This window comes from Callorhinchus milii, unplaced genomic scaffold (genome assembly GCF_018977255.1).
Source record: "Callorhinchus milii isolate IMCB2004 unplaced genomic scaffold, IMCB_Cmil_1.0 Scaffold1164, whole genome shotgun sequence".
Lineage (NCBI taxonomy): Eukaryota > Metazoa > Chordata > Chondrichthyes > Chimaeriformes > Callorhinchidae > Callorhinchus > Callorhinchus milii.
In genome coordinates, this window is record NW_024705905.1 from 1 (window position 1) to 20,148 (window position 20,148).

The 20,148-nt window shown below is 54.5% G+C and overlaps 1 protein-coding gene across 1 annotated transcript; it reads left to right on the plus strand.

Moving 5' to 3' along the window:
* Positions 1-139: 139 nt before the first annotated feature.
* Positions 140-4,388, plus strand: c1qtnf5 (C1q and TNF related 5). The gene is made up of 3 exons (XM_007885301.2): positions 140-702; positions 2,369-2,601; positions 3,647-4,388. The coding sequence occupies exons 2-3, from the start codon at positions 2,382-2,384 to the stop codon at positions 4,162-4,164; spliced, it is 738 nt and encodes a 245-aa protein (XP_007883492.1). The 5' UTR covers positions 140-702; positions 2,369-2,381; the 3' UTR covers positions 4,165-4,388.
* Positions 4,389-20,148: the final 15,760 nt, after the last annotated feature.

A 20,148-nucleotide genomic window follows, 5' to 3' on the forward strand; every position in this document is an offset into this window, starting at 1 on the left:
CACCCCCCTTCTCCACTCCCTTCCCCCCCCTCCAGTTCGGGTCTGAAATGCTGTCACTGTTCAGCTCCTTGGGATGTCCTCCTGACATGAAAGGCGCTATACAAATGTAATCTTCTTGTAATAATAATCCTCGTTCAAAGGACTTTACTGTCAAGTGCACTGACTATTTGTAGGCAAACTCAGCAGCCTTCCCCATCACCCTTCCTCACACCCTCCTCTACACCCCCCCTCCTCCACTCCCCACCCCCCACTCTGCGCTGGAGAGTCACGCTTCAGTGTCAGCTGAAATCTGGGGGTTCCTGAGCCAGAGGCCAGAGTCGCTGACTAAGCCAAGCTCTCATTATCACACAGTCTGAAGGTGTTTCCTGAGCTAATAAACACTAATGAGCTTTACCAGTCAGCGTCTCGTGAGGAATTTTGGCCTCTTTTACATCCTCCCCCACCCTCTGCTCCCGAGGCTCCGGCTGGTCTCAATCCTTCCTTGGCTCCAACCATTTCCTCCCAGAGTCAGTGTCTGGGCTGATCGGAACCCACAGCGAAAGCAGTCAGAGAGGGAGACACACACAAAGAGAGAGAACGACAGAGAGAGAGAGCAAGAACACAGTGAGCTTGGAGTGAGTGAGTGAGTGAGTGAGGAAGAACGTGTTGGCCAGACCTCACTGTGGCTGGTGTTCAGACAGACACCCGACCCCCTCATTGCCGGTGAGTATCGCTCACCGCTTTTACCCCAACTAGTCCCACTCCCCCACTCTTACCCCAACTAGTCCCACTCCCCCACTCTTACCCCAACTAGACCCACTCCCCCACTCTTACCCCAACTAATCCCACTCCCCCACTCTTACCCCAACTAGTCCCACTCCCCCACTCTTACCCCAACTAATCCCACTCCCCCACTCTTACCCCAACTAGTCCCACTCCCCCACTCTTACCCCAACTAGTCCCACTCCCCCACTCTTACCCCAACTCATCCCACTCCCCCACTCTTACCCCAACTAGTCCCACACTCCCGCTCTTACCCCAACTAGTCCCATCTATTCTCGCTCTTACCCCAACTAGTCCCACTCCTCCACTCTTACCCCAACTAGTCCCACTCCCCCACCCTTACCCCAACTAGTCCCACTCCCCCACTCTTACCCCAATTAGTTCCACCACCTCTCGCTCTTACCCCAACTAGTCCCACTCCCCCGCTCTTACCCCAACTAGTCCCACTCCCCCACTCTTACCCCAACTAGTCCCACCACCTCTCGCTCTTACCCCAACTAGTCCCACTCCCCCAATCTTACCCCAACTAGTCCCACTCCCCCGCTCTTACCCCAACTAGTACCACTCCCCCGCTCTTACCCCAACTACCCCCACTCCCCCGCTCTTACCCCAACTAGTACCACTCCCCCGCTCTTACCCCAACTCGTACCACTCCCCCACTCTTAACCCAACTAGTCCCACCACCTCTCACTCTTACCCCAACTAGTCCCACTCCCCCACTCTTACCCCGACTAGTCCCACTCCCCCACTCTTACCCCACAACCCTGCACATTTTTTCTTTTTAAGTACAAATCTAATTCTCTTTTGAAAGCTATCATATAATCTATTTCAGGCAGTTTGCTCCAGATCGTGACAACTGTTAAAGTATTTGTTTGATTGCTGTTGAGAACCTCGGGTTGATTGCGCTGCAAACAGCACTTGGTAAATCAGGGAAATGTGAGAGGTTTTTCCATCTTTCTGGGAAGGGGGTGGGGGGGGGGTGGGGGGGGCGAGTGAATCACTTTCTCATGATGGCATCTCGTGACTCAACAATCACTTTCCCATCCATTGTAAAAGGTAAACAACAAAGCCATCTCTCACTTCCCCTTTAAGGCTGCGAATCTCTCAACCAGTCTGTGCCGGGATGTTGGGTGGGGGGGGGACTGGGGGGGGTGGTGGGGGACTGGGGGGGTGGTGGGGGGACTGGGGGGGGCTGTAACATCAGCTGTAAAGCATAGGTTCAGACTTTTATTAAAGGTGCACTGTCTTTCTCTCTAACCCTGACCTGGGAGTGTGGACGCACAGTGTAGAGGAGCTTTACTGTGTCTCTAACCCTGACCTGGGAGTGTAGTGACTGTGTGTTACTGTGTCTCTAACCCTGACCTGGGAGTGTGGACGCACAGTGTAGAGGAGCTTTACTGTGTCTCTAACCCTGACCTGGGAGTGTAGTGACTGTGTGTTACTGTGTCTCTAACCCTGACCTGGGAGTGTAGTGACTGTGTGTTACTGTGTCTCTAACCCTGACCTGGGAGTGTAGTGACTGTGTGTTACTGTGTCTCTAACCCTGACCTGGGAGTGTGGACGGACGCACAGTGCAGAGGGAGCTTTACTGTGTCCTGTGTTTCAGACGCTGGGGGCTGATGATGGCTGTGTGTTTGGCGACGGTGCCTCTGATATTCCTGGTCTGCGTCTCAGCCGATTTGGGGAACAACAAACTTTCGGAATTCTGTGCCGGGCACCCAGGAATTCCAGGATCTCCAGGGAACAATGGGATGGCAGGAACGCCAGGCCGGGATGGCAGAGAAGGCAGAGATGGATTTCCGGGTGCAAATGGGGAAAAGGGTGACCAGGGAGAGCGAGGTGATTTACCAGCGTGAACCCCGTGATAATAATAATAATCCTCGCATTTGATACAGCGCCTTATCGTGTCTCAAAGCGCTTCACAGAATATACTGTAAAGTGTAGTGACTATATTGTGTGGGTGAAACGCAGGTAGTTGCACACAGCAGAGTCCTGCAAACAGTTGTGGGTTGAGTGACCACGTTATTTTTAGAATAAGCTACAGGCCCCCACGATGCTGGTAAACATGTGGGTCCATTTAACTCTGCGTCACTGGGCTGAGTGTGCAGCTTCCAGATGTTTCCCATCACACAGAGGATACAGTTCAAGATCCTGGTCCTCACCTTCAAAGCATTCCATGGTCTTGCTCCCTCTGACCTCTGCCACCTCCTAACCCCCTACCATCCTGCTCGCTCCTTCCGCTCAGCGGGCTCCGGCCTGCTTCACATCCCCCTCCTCGCTGACCCCACCATTAGTGGGTGGGCCTTCCGCCATTCTGCCCCCACCCTCTGGAACTCGATCCCGCAGACCCATCTCAAAATCTTCTTCGACCGTGCTTTCAATCTCCCTGCTTCCCCCCCCTGCCCTCCACCCTCCCCCACCCCGACCCACAGCTCAGGTCTGAAACGCTGACTGTCCAGTGCCTCGGGCCGTCCCCCCGACGTGAAAGGCACTTTACAAATGTCATTTTGTCGTCGTTATTTTATGTGTCACAGACACACGGTTGCTGCTGGCTGTCACCACATTGCCAGCACAACTTCCGTTGGGAGTCCTGTAGTTTAGTGGTTAGAGCTGTGTGTCTCACTCACTCAGTTCTGTGCAGAAACCCACAGGGTCGAGGTGTTGGGGCCCTGCTGTGCGTAATTGGCTGATGTGTTTCGCCAGCACAATACACAGTCACTGCACTATATTCTGTGAAGCACTCGTTTCAACAATGTGATAAGGTTCTATAAGGCAGAGGATGGGGGCAGGGGAGCAGATTGGAGTGAGGGATGGGGTGGGAGAGGATGTGGGCAGGGAGGGGAGTTCTGGTGTAATTGCGGTTGTTTCTCTCCCTCCCCCACAGGTTACACGGGGCCGGCAGGAACGCCAGGCAATGTGGGGATGCGGGGGGAGCGAGGGGAGAAGGGGGTGAAAGGAGAGAGCCTGGTAACCTATCACTCCGCCTTCAGCGCCAAGCGTGCGGACGCCAGCAGCTTCCCTCCCACTGACCAGCCCGTCCTGTTTGACACGGTGACCCAGAACGAGCAGGGACACTACAGCCCACTCACCGGCAAGTTCACCTGTGCCGTCCCCGGAGTCTACTACTTTGTGGTTCACGCCACCGTTTACCGGATCAGCCTGCAGTTCGACATCATGAAGAACGGCCAATCTGTCGCCTCCTTCTTCCAGTTTTATGGTAACTGGACCAAGCCGGTGTCACTGTCGGGCGGCTCGCTGGTACACCTGGAGCCCGAGGACCAGGTGTGGGTACAGGTGGCCGTGCCAGACTTCAGCGGCATGTACGCCAGCCCCAAGACTGACAGCACCTTCACTGGCTTCCTGGTGTACTCTGACTGGCACAGCCCTGCCTTCCTGGGGTGAGTGAGGAGCCCCTTCCCCCCTTCCCATCTCCCCTCTCCTCCCTCCTCCCCCTCTCACCCTCCATGTCACACCCACTCTCCCCCCACAGCTGGCACCAGTGGAATCTTCTCTCCTTCAGCTGAGCCAGGAACGAGCCACACCGAATATTCCCTCTGTAAATAGTAACCAATTCCACATCACGACTTCACCCGTTGCACACACAAACACTAACACCCACACACACTCACACACACAGACACACTGACACACGCGCACTCACACACACACATTCAGACACACACTCACACACAGACACTCACACTCAAGACACACACACACACACACACTCACACACACACACACTCACACACACACTCAGAGACACATACTCACACACTCAGACACACACTCACACACACATGGACTCCATGATGAGTCGAGGCTCCCAAATGGAATATCAGGCAACATGGCAGTTATGTTGACAGCAATACGACTGTGGATTCTGTACCTTGCACACGCCAGTCACACTCCAATAACACGCCAGCTGGAAGCCATTGTCAGTGATGTGATGTAAACGCATCGTAATTTTTTTGTAAGATGCAATAAAGCAATTTGTAACTGATCAGCCCTGTTTCAATTTGTAACTGATCAGCCCTGGCATATGATAATAATCCCTCCAAAAAAAAAAAAAATTTGGTCACTTCAACCCACGGCTGCTGTGCGCAATTGGCTGCCACGTTTCACCCACAAATAAACAGTCAATTTACTTTACAGCATATTCTGTGAAGCGCTTTGTGACCCCAAGAAGACACGAAAAGCGCTATATCAAATGCAAGGATTATTATTATTATAGCGCCTTCGAGACGTCTCAAAATACTTCACAGGATATACTGTAAAGTGAATTGACTGTGTAGTTTGTGAGCGAAACGCAGCAGTGGGTCCCACAAACAGTCGTGGATTGAGTGACAAAATTGATATTTTTCAACATCGCAACATCTCAGTGTTTCAGTCGAGTGTAGTGACTGTATTCATGCAGGAAGGTGTGCTTCTCCGAGATGGATGCTGACCCCCGCGGTGAGATTTCCTGAATTCCTGTATATCCCTGTGTATGATTACTGTATATTAGTGTTTTCCAGGTTACAGGGAAACGGTCACAGAATCAAATCCATTTCCCTGAGAAAAGAACAGCTGCTGTACCGCTGTTGGCCCACGGGCGGCGCTGCAGAGCCCTCAGCCACTGGTGCTGACCAGTCCGCTGCCACCTGGTGCTGACCAGTCCGCTGCCACCTTGTGCTGACCAGTCCGCTGCCACCTGGTGCTGACCAGTCCGCTGCCACCTGGGGTTGACTGGCGGAATTGCAGCGGAGTTTCCCTGTCCTCTGATTGCAGACAAACTGAGCTCAGTTACTCAGAGCAACAACAACAACAACAAAATGAATGTGTAAAGCGCCTTTCATGTCGGGAGGACGTCCCAAGGCGCTGGACAGACAGAGTGACGGACCCGATCTGGGGGTTGGGGAGGGCAGTGGGGGAAACAGGGAGATCGAAAGCACGGTCGAAGAGGAGGGTCTTGAGATGGGTCTTGAAGGAGGCGAGGGGGCGATGTGGAGGTACTGAGGGTGGGGACAGAGTGGCTGAAGGCCCGCCCGCCAATAGTGGGGGGGGGGTGAAGCAGGGGACATGAAGCAGGCCATAGTCCCGCCAGAATTGATATTGTTGAGCATCGATATAATGAAAGCATGTATGAGGGTCTCGGGGGCCTGCGGTGTGAGACAGTGGCGGAGTCGGGTGATGTTGCAGAGGTGGGGAAGGCAGATCGGGTCATGGCGCAGGTGTGGGGTAGAAAGGATAGTTGAGGGTCAAACAAGACGCCAAGGTTCCAGACTAGCGGGGGACGTGAAGCAGGCCGGAGCCCGCTAAGAGGATGGAGCGAGCAGGTTGGTAGGGAGTTAGGAGGTTGGAGAGATCGGGGGGAGCAAGGCCATGGAGGGCTTTGAAGGTGAGGACCAAGAACTGTTTCCTCTGTGTGATAGAAAGTCAGTGGAGTCGGGTGAGAATGAGGGTGATAGGGTCACGGAGCCTGGTGCAGGAGAGGACATGGGCTGCAGAGTTCTAGATGATCTGCAGCCTGCGGAGGGAAGTGTTGGTGAGGCCAACAAGCAGTGAGTTTGCACAGTTGAGCCTCAATGTAATGAAGGTGTATATGAGGGTCTCGGGGGCTGCGGTGTGAGACAGTGTCGGAGTCGGGCGATGTTGCGGAGGTGGGGAAGACAGAGCGGATCATAGCACAGATATGGGGTAGAAAGGATAGTTGAGGGTCAAACAAGCCCCCAAGGTCCGGGACTGGCTCAGTGAGGGGGAGTGAGCCCCATGGATGGTGATGCTGTCAGCGCCTGAGGTGAGGAGGTGCTGATGAGAGCCAATCAGGAGCCTCGGTCTTGTTGATGTTCAACTGAACAAAGTTCGCTCTCATCCTGGACTTGACGTCTGACAGACATTCTGTCAGAACAGCAGTGGGTCCTGGAGTTAAGGGTGAGGCAGAGAGTTGGGTGTCAACAACAGCAACAACAACTACAAATTACATTTGTATAGCGCCTTTCACGTTGTGATGGAATCTGGAACATAGGGACAGGAGGAGATCATTCAGCCCTTCAAGCCTGTTCTGACATTCTGTAAGATTATGGTTGATCTGTACCTCAACTCCAATTACCTGTCTTTTCCCCATATCCCTTGACCCCCTGACCTGACAAATATCTTTCCACCTCAGTCTGGACAGTGTGAATGGATCAGCCATAAACCACAGCCTTCTGGGGGGAGAGAGACTCCCATTGGCCTTTGTGTGTGTGTGAAAAACCGCCTCTGATTTCACTCCTAAATTGGGTGTCAACAACAACAACAAATTACATTTGTATAGTGCATTCGTGTCCTTTCAGCAGCCTTCAAACCTCTGCCGCCCGCATTCTCACCCACACGAACCTCCGCTCCCCGATGCCCCCAGTCCTGGCCAGACTGCACCGGCTGCCTATCCCAGAGAGGATCGATGTCAAGATCCTCACCCTCGTATTCAAGTCCCTGCACTCCTCTGTACCCCCCGACCTCTCTGACCTCCTCTCCCTCCCCAAAACATTATCCGTTGTCTTAGTTCCTCCGGGTTTCCGGACATGAGACAGGGAGCGGCGCCAGGACAGCGCGGGGAGGAGCCTGGGCCTACCTCTCAGGTACTTAACCTCGACGCGGCAGGATGTGGGGCTGAGGAGAGAACGGGTGGGGGCGGAGTGGGGGAACCGCTGACGTCATAGTTGTAGTTTTCAGAAGTGTGGGCGCGCAACAAAAAAAAACCTCTGCGCCCCCCCCCCCCCCCCCCCCACCCAGGGCTCACATCAGGGCCCCCCATGGTCCTGTTAGGTTGGCTGCCCCAGCCCCAGCCTATGGAATAATGTGTCCATCCACCTGACCGCTCGCTCCCGGTCCCCGCGTGCGCAATATGGCTGCCGCTGTAACCCGAGCCCCCTCACCCCCTCCCTCCTCCCTCCTCTCTACCCCCAAACCCTCCCCCCTCTGCATCTCTCCCGCTCTCTCCTCCTCTCTCTCCGTCCCTCTCACCTTCTATCCCCACTTGACCCTCCCACCCCCTCCCTCTGTTCCAGTCTGGGAACCCTCCGCCGGCCGGGCTCACCGCGGCACTCGGCGTTGGCTGTCCAGCAGCAGCCACACCGACTGCCCCATTCCCCACCACACTCGCCAGCCACCCCGGACACAGACCCGGGGAGCCAACCTCTCCTCCCTTATCCCCATTTCCCCCACCCCTGCCTCACAACCGGGACCCCCCTCCCCTCCCACACACCCTTCTGTCAACCGCTCCATCCACATCAGACAACAAAACGTCCGCTCCCTCTGTAACAAGGCCCTGGTCATCAACAATCTCATCCTTGATGAGAGCGTTGATATCATGGCCTTAATGGAAACCTGGCTCACCCCAGGGACACCTTCCCCCTCACAGAGGCCACACCACCCGACTACACCTCCCACCACATCCCTCGCCCCAACCGCTGTGGCAGTGGTGTTGCCCTTAACTCAAGGACACCACTTGCCCTCTCCCCCTACTCCTCTGGCTCTTTCCCCTCTTTTGAGCACCTCACCCTCTCCCACCCCTCCTTCCTCTCACTTAAAATCCTCCTCCTCTACCGGCCCCTAAAACCTCTCTCACCTTTATCTCTGATACCTCAACACTTCTCACATCTCTCTGCCTCTGCTCTGATCGCCTCATCATCCTGGGCGACTTTAACCTGCACTTCACCCCCTCCTGCTCCATCTCCTCAGACTTCTCTTCCCTGCTCTCCTCGCTCAACCTCTCCCTCCACATCAACTCCCCCACTCACAGTCACGGCCACCCACTCGACTTGGTGATCACCCGGGGCCTCAGTGTCTCGGATGTCACCATTACCGACAAGGCCATCTCCGACCACCACTTCATCTCCTTCACCACCTCCACCCCCCTCCCCACCTCCACCAGACCCACCACCATCTTCTACCGCCCCTGGAAGAAGTTACCCCCTCAATCCCTAACCGCTGCCTTGGAGTCCTCTGAACTCCTCTCCCGCTGGCCCTCAACCCTCACCGACCCCTCTTCTGCTCTCACCCTCCTCCACAACACCCTCTCCTCCACACTTGACACTCTTGCCCCCATCACCTTCCGTACTGTCTCCTGTTCTCGCTCCTCCCCCTGGTTCACCACCCACCTCCACTCACTGAAGAGCCAGGTGTGAGCCGCTGAACGCACCTGGGTCAAATCTGGCCCAACGGTCCACCGACAAATCTGGTTGGACCTCCTCAAAATCTACCGCTCCACTCTAGCCTCGGCCAAATCGTCCTTCTACTCCAGGATAATCCTGGAGGCGAAGGACAACCCCAGGCTACTGTTCTCTACCACATCCCAACTCCTCCGTCCCCCCCGCCACCCCGCGCAGATCATCTCCTCCAACCTTCACTGCGAGGAGATGCTGGATTTCCTTGAATCCAAGATCAAGGGAATTCGCTCCACGGTCACTTCCCCTCCAACATCCACCAACCCCCCACCCCTTCCCTCCCACACTCCGACTCCTACCCATCCTCCCCTACACACCTTCGTACCCGTTTCCCCATCCTCTGTCACCAAACTCATCCTATGCCTGAAACCCACCACCTACTCCCTTGACCCCATCCCCACTCCACTCCTTATCTCTCAGCTCCACCTCCTTGCCCCACATATCACAGACATCGTCAACCTGACCCTCTCCTGTGGCTCTATTCCCAGTCCATTAAAAACTGCCACCATCACTCCCACCTTAAAAAAACCCTCCCTTGATGCGTCACAGCTATCAATCTCCGGCCCATCTCCAACCTCCCCTTCCTGTCCAAGGTCCTGGAACGAGTTGTCACCTCCGAGCTGCGCTCTTTCCTCTCCACCCATTCACTATTTGAACCCCTTCAGTCGGGTTTCCGTGCTGCCCATAGCACAGAACCCGCCCTGGTCAAGGTCACCAATGACATCCTGACCATCTGTGACCAGGGCTCCCTCTGCCTCCTCGTCCTCCTCGACCTATCGGCAGCATTCGATACGGTCGACCACACTATCCTCCTCCACCGCTTGTCCTCCCACCTCAACCTTCAAGGCCCTGTCCTTGAGTGGTTTAGGTCGTACCTTTCTCACCGTCTTCACTTTGTCTCCACAAATGTTGTTTCCTCCCCCCCCCGCACTGTCTCGTGCGGTGTCCCTCAGGGCTCTGTCCTCGGTCCCCTCCTCTTCACCCTCTATATGCTCCCCCTGTGGTGACATCATCCGCAGACATGGGGTTCACTCCCACATGTATGCGGATGACACCCAACTCTACCTTTCCTCCTCTACCCTCAACTCCACGACCACCGATGTCCTGACAGCTGTCTGTCCGACATCGAGTCCTGGACGAGAGACAACTTTCTTCAGCTCAACGTACGTAAAACTGAGGCCCTCCTGATTGGCTCACGTCAGCGCCTCCGCACCTCAGGCGCTGACACCATCAGCTCCGCACTCTCCACCTCTCAAAGCCATCAGGAACCTCGGGGTTCCCCTCGACCCTGAGCTGTCCTTTCTCCCTCATATCCGCACCACAACTGGCACCGCCTTCCATCACCTCCGAAACATCGCCAGACTACGGCACTACCTCACCCCTCACGCGGCTGAAACTCTGGTCCACACCTTTATCACCTCAAGGCTGGACTATGGGAACTCTCTCCTCGTCGGCCTTCCCGGCCCTCCCTCCACACTGCAGGTCATTCAGAACTCTGCAGCTCGTGTACTGTCCCGCACCAGACACCGAGACCACATCACTCCCACCCTCACCCTCACTCTCACCCTCACCCTTGCCCTCACCCTCGCCCTCGCTCGCCTCCACTGCTCCCCATCCCCCAGAGGATCGAATTCAAAAAAGATCCTCATCCTCACCTACAAGGCCATTCACGGCCTCGCTCCCTCCTACCTCTCCGACCTACTATCCCCCCACGTACCTGCCCGTACCCTCCGTTCCTCTGGCTCCGGTCTGCTCCACATCCCCCGCCCCAACCGCCCGACCATCGGTGGCCTTCAGCCTCTCAGCCCCGAGGCTCTGGAACTCTATCCCCAATGCCTTCGCCGCTTCCTCCCTTTCCTCCTTCAAGGCCGGTCTCAAGACCTTTCTCTTTGACCTTCAGCCTTCAGCTCCCCTCTCGACTCTCTACACCCTCCTCGCTCCCTCCCTTCCCTCCCCTCACCCTGACCATTTCCCCCCTCCTCGCTCCCTCCCCTCCCCTGACCATTTCCCCCCAATGCTCGGGTCCTGACCCAACTGTACAGCGCCTTGGGACGTGGAGTCCTGTAGCTCAGTGGTTAGAGCACTCGCTTTGCAAGTGAGAGACCTGAGTTCAATTCCAGGCAGAGGGCGAAACCTCGGGCAAGTTTCCTTACTCCACACAGAGCCTAATAATAATCCCTCCAAAAAAAAAAACAATAATTAAATTGGTCATTTTCAATCCCCGACTGTTTGTGGGACATTGCTGTGCGCAATTGGCTGCCGCGTTCGCCCACAAATATACAGTCAATTCACTTTACAGTGTGTTCTGTGAAGCGCTTTGGGACGTCCTCCTGACGTGAAAGGGGCTCAATAAATGGAATCTTGTTGTTGTTGTTGTTTGGCCTTCTCTTCGTCCCCTGAGTCCTCCACTTCCCCCTCGGTGGCTGTGCCTTCAGCCTCTATGCCCCGAGGCTCTGGAACTCCCTTCCTCACTCCCTTCCCTCACACCCTCTCTTCCTACTTTCAGGTCTTTGCTGAAGACCTTTGTTTTCGACCGCGCCTTTGGTCACCTTCCCCACCTCCCCCCGGGCTCCTCCCCCTTCCTGGGCCCCTCCCCCTTCCTGGGCCCCTCCCCCCCTGCCCTCCCCCTCCCCGGGCTCCTCCCCCTCCCCGGGCTCCTCCCCCTCCCCGGGCTCCTCCCCCTCCCCAGGCTCCTCCCCCTCCCCGGGCTCCTCCCCCTCCCGGGCTCCTCCCCCTCCCCGGGCTCCTCCCCCTCCCCAGGCTCCTCCCCTCCCCGGGCTCCTCCCCCTCCCCAGGCTCCTCCCCTCCCCGGGCTCCTCCCCCTCCCCGGGCTCCTCCCCCTCCCCGGGCTCCTCCCCCTCCCCGGGCTCCTCCCCCTCCCTGGCTCCTCCCCCTCCCCTGGCTCGCCTGCCACTGGCTCCTCCCCTCCCCTAGCTCCTCCCCCTCCCCTAGCTCCTCCCCCTCCCCTGGCCCCTCCCCCTCCCTTGGCTCCTCCCCTGGCTCCTCCCACTGGCTCCTCCCCCTCCCCAGGCTCCTCCCCCTCCCCTGGCTCCTCCCACTCCCCTGGCTCCTCCCCCTGGCTCCACCCCCTCCCTTGGCTCCTCTGCTGCTGGCCCCTCCCCCTCCCATGGCTCCTCCCACTCCCTTGGCCCCTCCCCTGGCTCCTCCCCCTCCCCTGGCTCCTCCCCCTCCCCTGGCTCCTCCCCTTCCCCTGGCACCTCCCCTTCCCCTGGCTCCTCCCCTTCCCCTGGCTCCTCCCCCTCCCCTTCCCCTGGCTCAGCCCCGGGATCCATTACTGTGAAGCTCTGAGACGCCCGGGGTGGAGGGCAAGTTGTTGTTGTTGTAAGTGGCTTTAGCTCTGATGTTAACGTGACGCCCCTTGTTCTGGATTCCCCACCAGAGGGACCGGGAGTTTCCTGTTCTCTGTGGCTGAGGTGCACATAGGGAATGGTTTCACTCACTACACACCAGCGACCTGTGTACGACACCTGAGGGGTCATCTGTTCCCAAAGGGGAGAGTGTTCTTTGGCTCAACAGCAAGACCAGAAACCTGAAAACTCTCATTATCTTCACCTCCCAAGAGTTTTGTGTAAGTGCAGTGAAGGTAAAAGAATGTCAAACAGCCTCTGCCTCTCACTCTCACTCTCTCTCTGCCTGCCTCTGCCATCCTGCTTTCAAACCCCTCCTAAAAATCTCTCTTTGGTCAAATTCCCCCCCTTAAATCCACCTCTTCTCCTTCCTGCTCTGCGATGGTTTCGCTCCAAGCTGTGTAAGTGCACAAAACACAGTCACTACACTTTACAGTGTATCCTATCAAGCACTTTGAGACGTTTCAAAGACGTGATAAAGCGCTATATCAAATCCAAGGATTATTAGTGTTACATCGTTGCTACGTTCTGTGACATTTCTCCTGTGACTGAAAACTCCACCCAATCCCGGACTCGCTTTGATAAACTGGTAAACCCTTCACCCTCAGTTTGAGGGAATATTTTATTCATAACGTTATCACGTTTCTCAGCATTAAATTGCAATCTGCGAAGTATCCACCCAGTTACTAAATCTCCGCAGCTTTCTCTAAACCCCAGCTCCTCCTCAGGATATCTGGATCCACTGCTATGTTATCAGCTGCAGAGTTTACACACTCAAACTTTCCATCTCCAGATATCAGAGGATGGAAATGTTTAGTGTTCAGCCGGTGGTGGTGGGGGTGGCTGGGGATGGGGTGGGGGGAATTCTGCACACTTACACTCCTCGTTTGTATCGTCTCATACAACAGCTAATGATGTTAAAGACCAACATCTGGAGGATGTCATCTCTGTCAATGTCGAGAGGATTTGCCTCGCAAGCGAGAGGACCTGGGTTCGGTTCCCGATCGGGGCGAAACATTGGGCAAGTTGCCTCACTCCTCACGCCTCTGTTTACTTAGCATTAAGTAGGAACCCGGTTCTTAGTCTATTGGCGGATCACTTTTGAAGGAAATCCCTTCAAAACTGAAATTATTTGGTCACTCAATCCACAGCTGTTTGTGGGACGCTGCTGTGCGCAATTGGCTGCCACGTTTCGCCCACAAAATACAGTCACTACATTTTACAGTGTATCCTGTGAAGGGCTTTGAGACAACTCGAAGATGTGATAAGGTGCTGCATCAAATGTAAGGATTATTATTATTAATGCAGGGCACCCCCAGCACTGCACTGAAACTCAGCCGGGACTGTGAGCTCAAAGTGTAAATGTGGGGCTTGAACCCACACCTTTCTAACCTGGAGGTGAGAGAGTTACAGATAACGAGACACAGTGAGATGTAGGCAGGCTGTGGGGTACAGTGTGAAGACCAGGGTGTGGGTCTAACTGAAGCTCTTGTTGCTCCAGTGGTCACTCAGACCCACACACAAGCTTCCCTGTGGATAGTTGGTTGTTGAATGGGTTAATCACCATGTGACCTCACCCGGTCTCAGTGCTGCTGTCAGTCAGTGAGTGGAAAATATGCGGTTATTTAAAGACAGTGTTTCGAAACATTTCTGTGTGATATCGCTTAGAAAAATATTCCTCATTGGCACCGCAGTGAAAGTGGGTAACCCTGAGTCAGAGTAGAGCGTCGAGGGGTGGGAATGGCAGTGCCCAACTTCAGGAATACACTCCGCTGGTTACAGAGACAGAGTGCTCGATACACACACTGTTTGGATCAGTTTACATTTTGGTTCCCACTGACCTGAGCTCAAGTCAACAGAGCACTCAACAGGAGACGCTGGGAACTTACTGTCTGTCTTTCTGTCTGGCTCTATCCCTGACTAGGAACCACACACACTGGATGATGCCACATGAGGACAGTAAGGAGCTTTCCTCTGTCTCTAATCCTGACCTGGGAGTGTGGAGCACAGTGTAGAGGGAGCTTTACTCTGTCTCTAACCCTGACCTGGGAGTGTGGACGCACAGTGTAGAGGAGCTTTCCTCTGTCTCTAACCCTGACCTGGGAGTGTGGACGCACAGTGTAGAGGAGCTTTACTCTGTCTCTAACCCTGACCTGGGAGTGTGGACACACAGTGTAGAGGAGCTTTCCTCTGTCTCTAACCCTGACCTGGGAGTGTGGACGCACAGTGTAGAGGAGCTTTACTCAACACGGGGTTGTTGAACTCTGCGCAATGCATCGTCCTTCTTCGTGGCAATGTGAAGTTTGGCAAAAGTCTCAGATCTGAGAGCAATTGAAGCACCGCTCACCACCACCAGAGGGCGACGTTCTCCTGGATTCTGTCCCAGTCACAGCCACTCAACCAGAACCGCTCGCTCTCAGCCCTCCCATTGTCTCCCCCACCCCACCCCCCCCCCCCACCCCCACCCCCCCACCCACCACCCCCCCACCCCCCACCCCCCCACCCCCACCCCCACCCCCCCACCCCCCACCCCCCCACCCCCCACCCCCCACCTCCACCCCCCACCCAAACCACCCATCGCCTCTGGTGCCTGAATGCAGCCAGGCACGGCAGTGGGGTCACAGTTGGCCCCAATGCCCGAGTTGAGGTTGGGGAGAGGGAAGCAGCCGGGGTCCTCCTGCTCCAAATTGCGATGGAGAGACTGTGGTGGGTGGGGTTTAGGGTTAGGGGACTTGAATGTGGGGGTGAGGACATGATTGGAGCTGCGTTGGGGCTGTTTACTCAGTGACACCACCCTTTGTTAGGGGCACGCTGTAGTAATAATCCTTGCATTTGATATACAAAGCACTTCCCGGAATATACTGTAAAGTGTAGTGACTGTATATTTTGTGGGCAAAATGTGGCAGCAAATTGCACAAATATGTGAGTACAAGTTGTTGTTGTCCTCGTCATCCTCCATCCCCACAATCACTGACACAGGAGCCAGATAGAGCCTCTGGCTGGAATTCAAATTGGAGGGGTTTGGCTAATAAAGACCATTTTCTGTCTATTTTGGGCTGTTTGTGGCTTTGGCCGGTGTTACCGGGAGCTGCACTCAGCACAGATACCAAACAAAATCCCATTAACTGTCTGCACAAACCACAGGAGAGATGAAGCCTTCAACTCAAGTCAATTTGATTTTTTTTATTCTGTTGATTTTTTTAAGTAGTTTCGATCAATTCCGGTGACTTTGGAGAATTCTGGAAGCAGCTCGGCCATTTCGGGAATCCAGAAAACGCTGGGATCGTGGACAGACAGCGATATCCCAACCCCGATCCCAACCCTATGGGGCTTAAAAGGGTTCAATCCCTTAATAGCGCAATTATTACATCTTCAAGAGTCTCAAAGCGCTTCACAGAATATACTGTAAACAACAACAACAAAATTACATTTGTATAGAGTCTTTCATGTTGAGAGGACGTCCCAAGGTGTAAAGTAAATCGATTGTATATTTTGTGGGCGAAACGCAGGCAGCCAATTGCACACAACAGCGTCCCACAAACAGTCGTGGATTGAGTGACCAAATTATTATTATTTTATTTATATTTTAGAGAGATTATTATTACGGAAAGCGATCTACGAATTGACTAACAACCGGGTTCCTACTTACTGCTAGGTAAACAGAGGCGTGTGAATCCCTCCGCTCAGCCGGCTCTGGCTGCTCCACGCCCCCCGACCCACCCGCCCCACCATTGGCGGGAGAGCCTTCAGCCACTCTGCCCCCAACCTCTGGAATTCCATCCCCAGTCACTCCGTCTCGCCCCCTCCTTAGCCTCCTTCAAGTCCCACCTCAAGACCCTCCCCTTCGACCATGCCATCCCCCTTCCCCTCCCCTCCCCTCCCTTACCCCCCTGACTCCAGCTCGGCACTGTCCAGCGCCTTGGGATGTCCTCCCGACGTGAAAGGCGCTATACACATGTAATCTTGTTGTTGTTGGGTGGTGTAAGGAAACTTGTGTAAACTTTCGCCCTGCGCAGGAATCGAACCCAGGTACCCTTGCTTGAAAGTAAGGAAATTTAGCCACAGCCAAACACCCACCACCCTACACTGGGTCCTCTTACAGCTGAGCTACAGGACTTCACAATCATCAAGGTTCAAGTCAATCATCTCAGTCCACTGACTGTGCCTCCAGCACAGTCCCCGGGGGGGGGGTGGGGGTGGGGAGAGGATTAGGGGAGCAATTCAGGTGAGACGTTAAACCGAGCTTCCATCTATACCTGTTCAGATAAACATTAACAAAGTTTTCTGTAAAGAGAAGAGTTTCTCCTGGTGTCTTGGCCGACATTCTTCCCAATAATAATAATAATAATCCTTGCATTTGATGCCCACAAAATACACAGTCACTACACTTTACAGTATATTCTGTGAAGTGCTTTGGAACATAAGGCACTGTATCAAATACAAGGATTATTACAAAGTGTTTCACAGAATATACTGTATAGTGACTGTATAATAATAATAATCTTTGCATTTGATATAGCGCTTTTCACGTCGGGAGGACGTCCCAAAGCGCTTCACAGAACACACTGTAAAGTGAATTGACTGTATATTTAGTTGGTGAAACGCGGCAGCCAATTGCACACAGTTTCGTTCCACAAACAGTCAATCCAATAAACCAGTCAGTGATTCCCAGTTTCTGAGTGAAAGGGATTTTGATGGATCAAATTTCCTAAAGGATAATGAAAAACTCTTGACATTTGCTGCAAATGTTTATGCACACAGCTCGTGTTTATACAGCGTCGTGGTCTCAGCCAAGCCCAGGCCCCACCACATACACACAGTCCCCACTCCCCATACAGCCCCCGCACCCCCACCCCACACACACACAGCCCCCACGTGCACACAGTCCCCACTCCCCATACAGCCCCCGCACCCCCACCCCACACACACACAGCCCCCACGTGCACACAGTCCCCACTCCCCACTACAGCCCCCGCACCCCCACCCCACACACACACAGCCCCCACGTGCACACAGTCCCCACTCCCCATACAGCCCCTGCCCCAAACACACATTTACAACAACAACAACTGGCATTTATATTGTGTCCTTCTTCCCCTTCCCCTTCCCAGTGTTTCTGTGTTGTACAGTCTGTGTAAGTTACAGGATCATTATAAATTATCCATTCACCCCCACCCCACCCCAGCACCCCACCTGCTCGGCAGGGAATTTGCGGACAACAGTGTGGGGCAGGGAGACCCTGAACTGAACCGTTAATTTATCTACAGTCACAAACACTCAGCAGGTCAGGCAGCATCTATGGAGAGAGGAAAGTGAGTCAACGTTTTGGATGCACCCTTAGGGACTGTTGTGTGTGTGTGTGGAGTAAGGAAACTTGTCCAAGCTTTCACCCTGACCGGGAATCAAACCCGGGTCCTCTGGCTTGTGAGGCGAGTGTCTAACCACTGAGCTACAGGACAATAGTTAGACAAGATTTTAATGTGCATCTGAACACGTTTCACTTGAAAGACAGTGTCTCTGACGAAGCAGCGCTGCCTCTGTGCCAGCCTGAGGTCACAGCAAAACCACCCACCGCCACCCCCGGGTGCTCTGACAGCCCGGCCCCCGCCCCTGGCTCCCGGCCACACTCCTATCAGTGAGAGCGCGGGGTGGGGGGAGGGAGTGCATTTGCTCATTCTCAGCCTCCACATGCCATTTAACCCCTTCACCTGCTCGCTGTGTTTGGCGAGCAGCAGCTGACAGCGAGGGGACTGGGGAGGGGAACATCAACACAGACACGGTCTGACACAGCGCTAGCCTTCTGGGGAGAGGACGAGGGAGGCTGGCCAGCGAGGGGTTAACCCCGCTCTCTCTCTCTCTCTCTCTCCCTCACTGTTCCTCTTAGTGACAAAACACTCATTGTATAAACAAACTCATTTTGAGTTGCTGTTGGCTGAGCCTGTGAAACTCTGGAACTCTCTTCCTCTATCCCCCCCCTCCTCACGTCGCACCTGAAGACCTTCCTCTTCGACCTACAGTGACCTCCCCCCGGCTCAGGGTCGTGCTCCCCCACTGTCAAGCGCTCTGGGACGCTGCCCTGTGTGAGCGACGCTGTATAAATGTCATCTGTTGTTGGGGAGTGTAGTGACTGATTTGTGCACCCAGTGGTCAGTGAGGTGAGCGGCTATTTCTCTGGAGGATGTTGTGCTGGAACTGGACCTCGGAGACTGAAATCAAAACCAGAAGATCAGCAAAGTGAGGATTCCCGGCCGGCAGACAGACAGCGGCAGAGGTGAGACTCAGGTTGTCAAAAGTTGTCAAAAGGAGACAATAATAATAATCCTTACATTTGACATTTACAGCGTCTTATATCTTTGAGATGTCTCAAAGTGCTTCACAGGTTATATTGTAAAGTGTAGCGAGTGTACATTTGATGGGTGAAACGCGGCAGCCAATTGCGCACAGCAGAGTCCCACAAACAGTCGTGGATTGAGCGACCAAATTATTACTATTATTTATTTTTTTAAAGGGATTATTACCCCCGGAAAAGCAATGCACCAATCGATTAACAACCGGGATCCTACTTACTGATAGGTAAACAGAGGCGCGTGGAGTCAGGAAACTCGCCCAACATTGAACCCGGGTCCTCTCACTTGCGAGGTGAGTGCTCTAACCATTACACCAGAGATTGGGTGGTGAAGCGGTTAAAGGGGTAGCGGGTGTCAGAGGGCCATGCCCTGACAGTGAAGCCAGAGGCACAGTATCTCACTGTCCCAGGCCAGGCCCTGGATTGGAGCAAATACATTGTGGCTGTTAGTAGACAACTCGGTATCAATCCCACCAGATGCTCTTCATGCTCAACACATCAGCAGCCACCGCAGGATCACACTCAATTAATTCATTCATCAGTCAATCAAGATTTAAGATAATTGGCAAAAGAACCACAGGGGAGATGAGGAGAATTTTTTTACCCGGAGAGTTCTTACCGTCTGGAATGCACGACATGAAAGCGTGGAAAAATAGATTTGATAAAGAGCACTAAAAAGGGAATTAGATCAGTACTTAAAAAGGAAAAATGTGCAGGGCTATGGTGTAAGAGTGGGGGAGTGGGGACGAGTTGGGGTAAGAGCGGGGGAATGGGGGTAGTTGGGGTAAGAGTGGGGGTAGTTGGGGTAAGAGTGGGGGAGTGGGGATAGTTGGGGTAAGAGTGGGGAAGTGGAGATAGTTAGGGTAAGAGTGGGGGAGTGGCGGGAGTTGGGGTAAGAGTGGGGCAGTGTGTGTAGTTTGGGTAAGAGTGGGGGAGTGGGGGTAGTTGGGGTAAGAGTGGGGGAGTGGGGGGAGTTGGGGTAAGAGTGGGGGAGTGGGGGGAGTTGGGCTAAGAGTGGGGGAGTGGAGGCTAGTTGGGGTAAGAATGGGGGAGTGAGGGCTAGTTGGGGTAAGAGTGGGGGAGTGGGGGCTAGTTGGGGTAAGAGTGGGGGAGTGGGGAGAGTTGGGGTAAGAGTGGGTGGAGTTGGGGTAAGAGTGGCGGAGTGGGGGTAGTTGAGGTAAGACTGGGGGGAGTGGAGGGAGTTGGGGTAAGTGGGGGAGTGGGGGTAGTTGGGGTAAGAGTGGGGGTGTGGCGGGAGTTGGGGTAAGAGTGGCGGAGTGGGGGTAATTGGGGTAAGAGTGGGGGAGTGTGGGTAGTTGGGGTAAGAGTGGGGGAGTGGGGGCTAGTTGGGGTAAGATTGGGGGTGTGGGGGTAATTGGGGTAAGAGTGGGGGAGTGTGGGTAGTTGGGGTAAGAGTGGGGGGTGGGAGTTGGGGTAAGAGTGGGGGTGGGGTAGTGGGGTAGTTGGGGTAAGAGTGGGGTTGGGG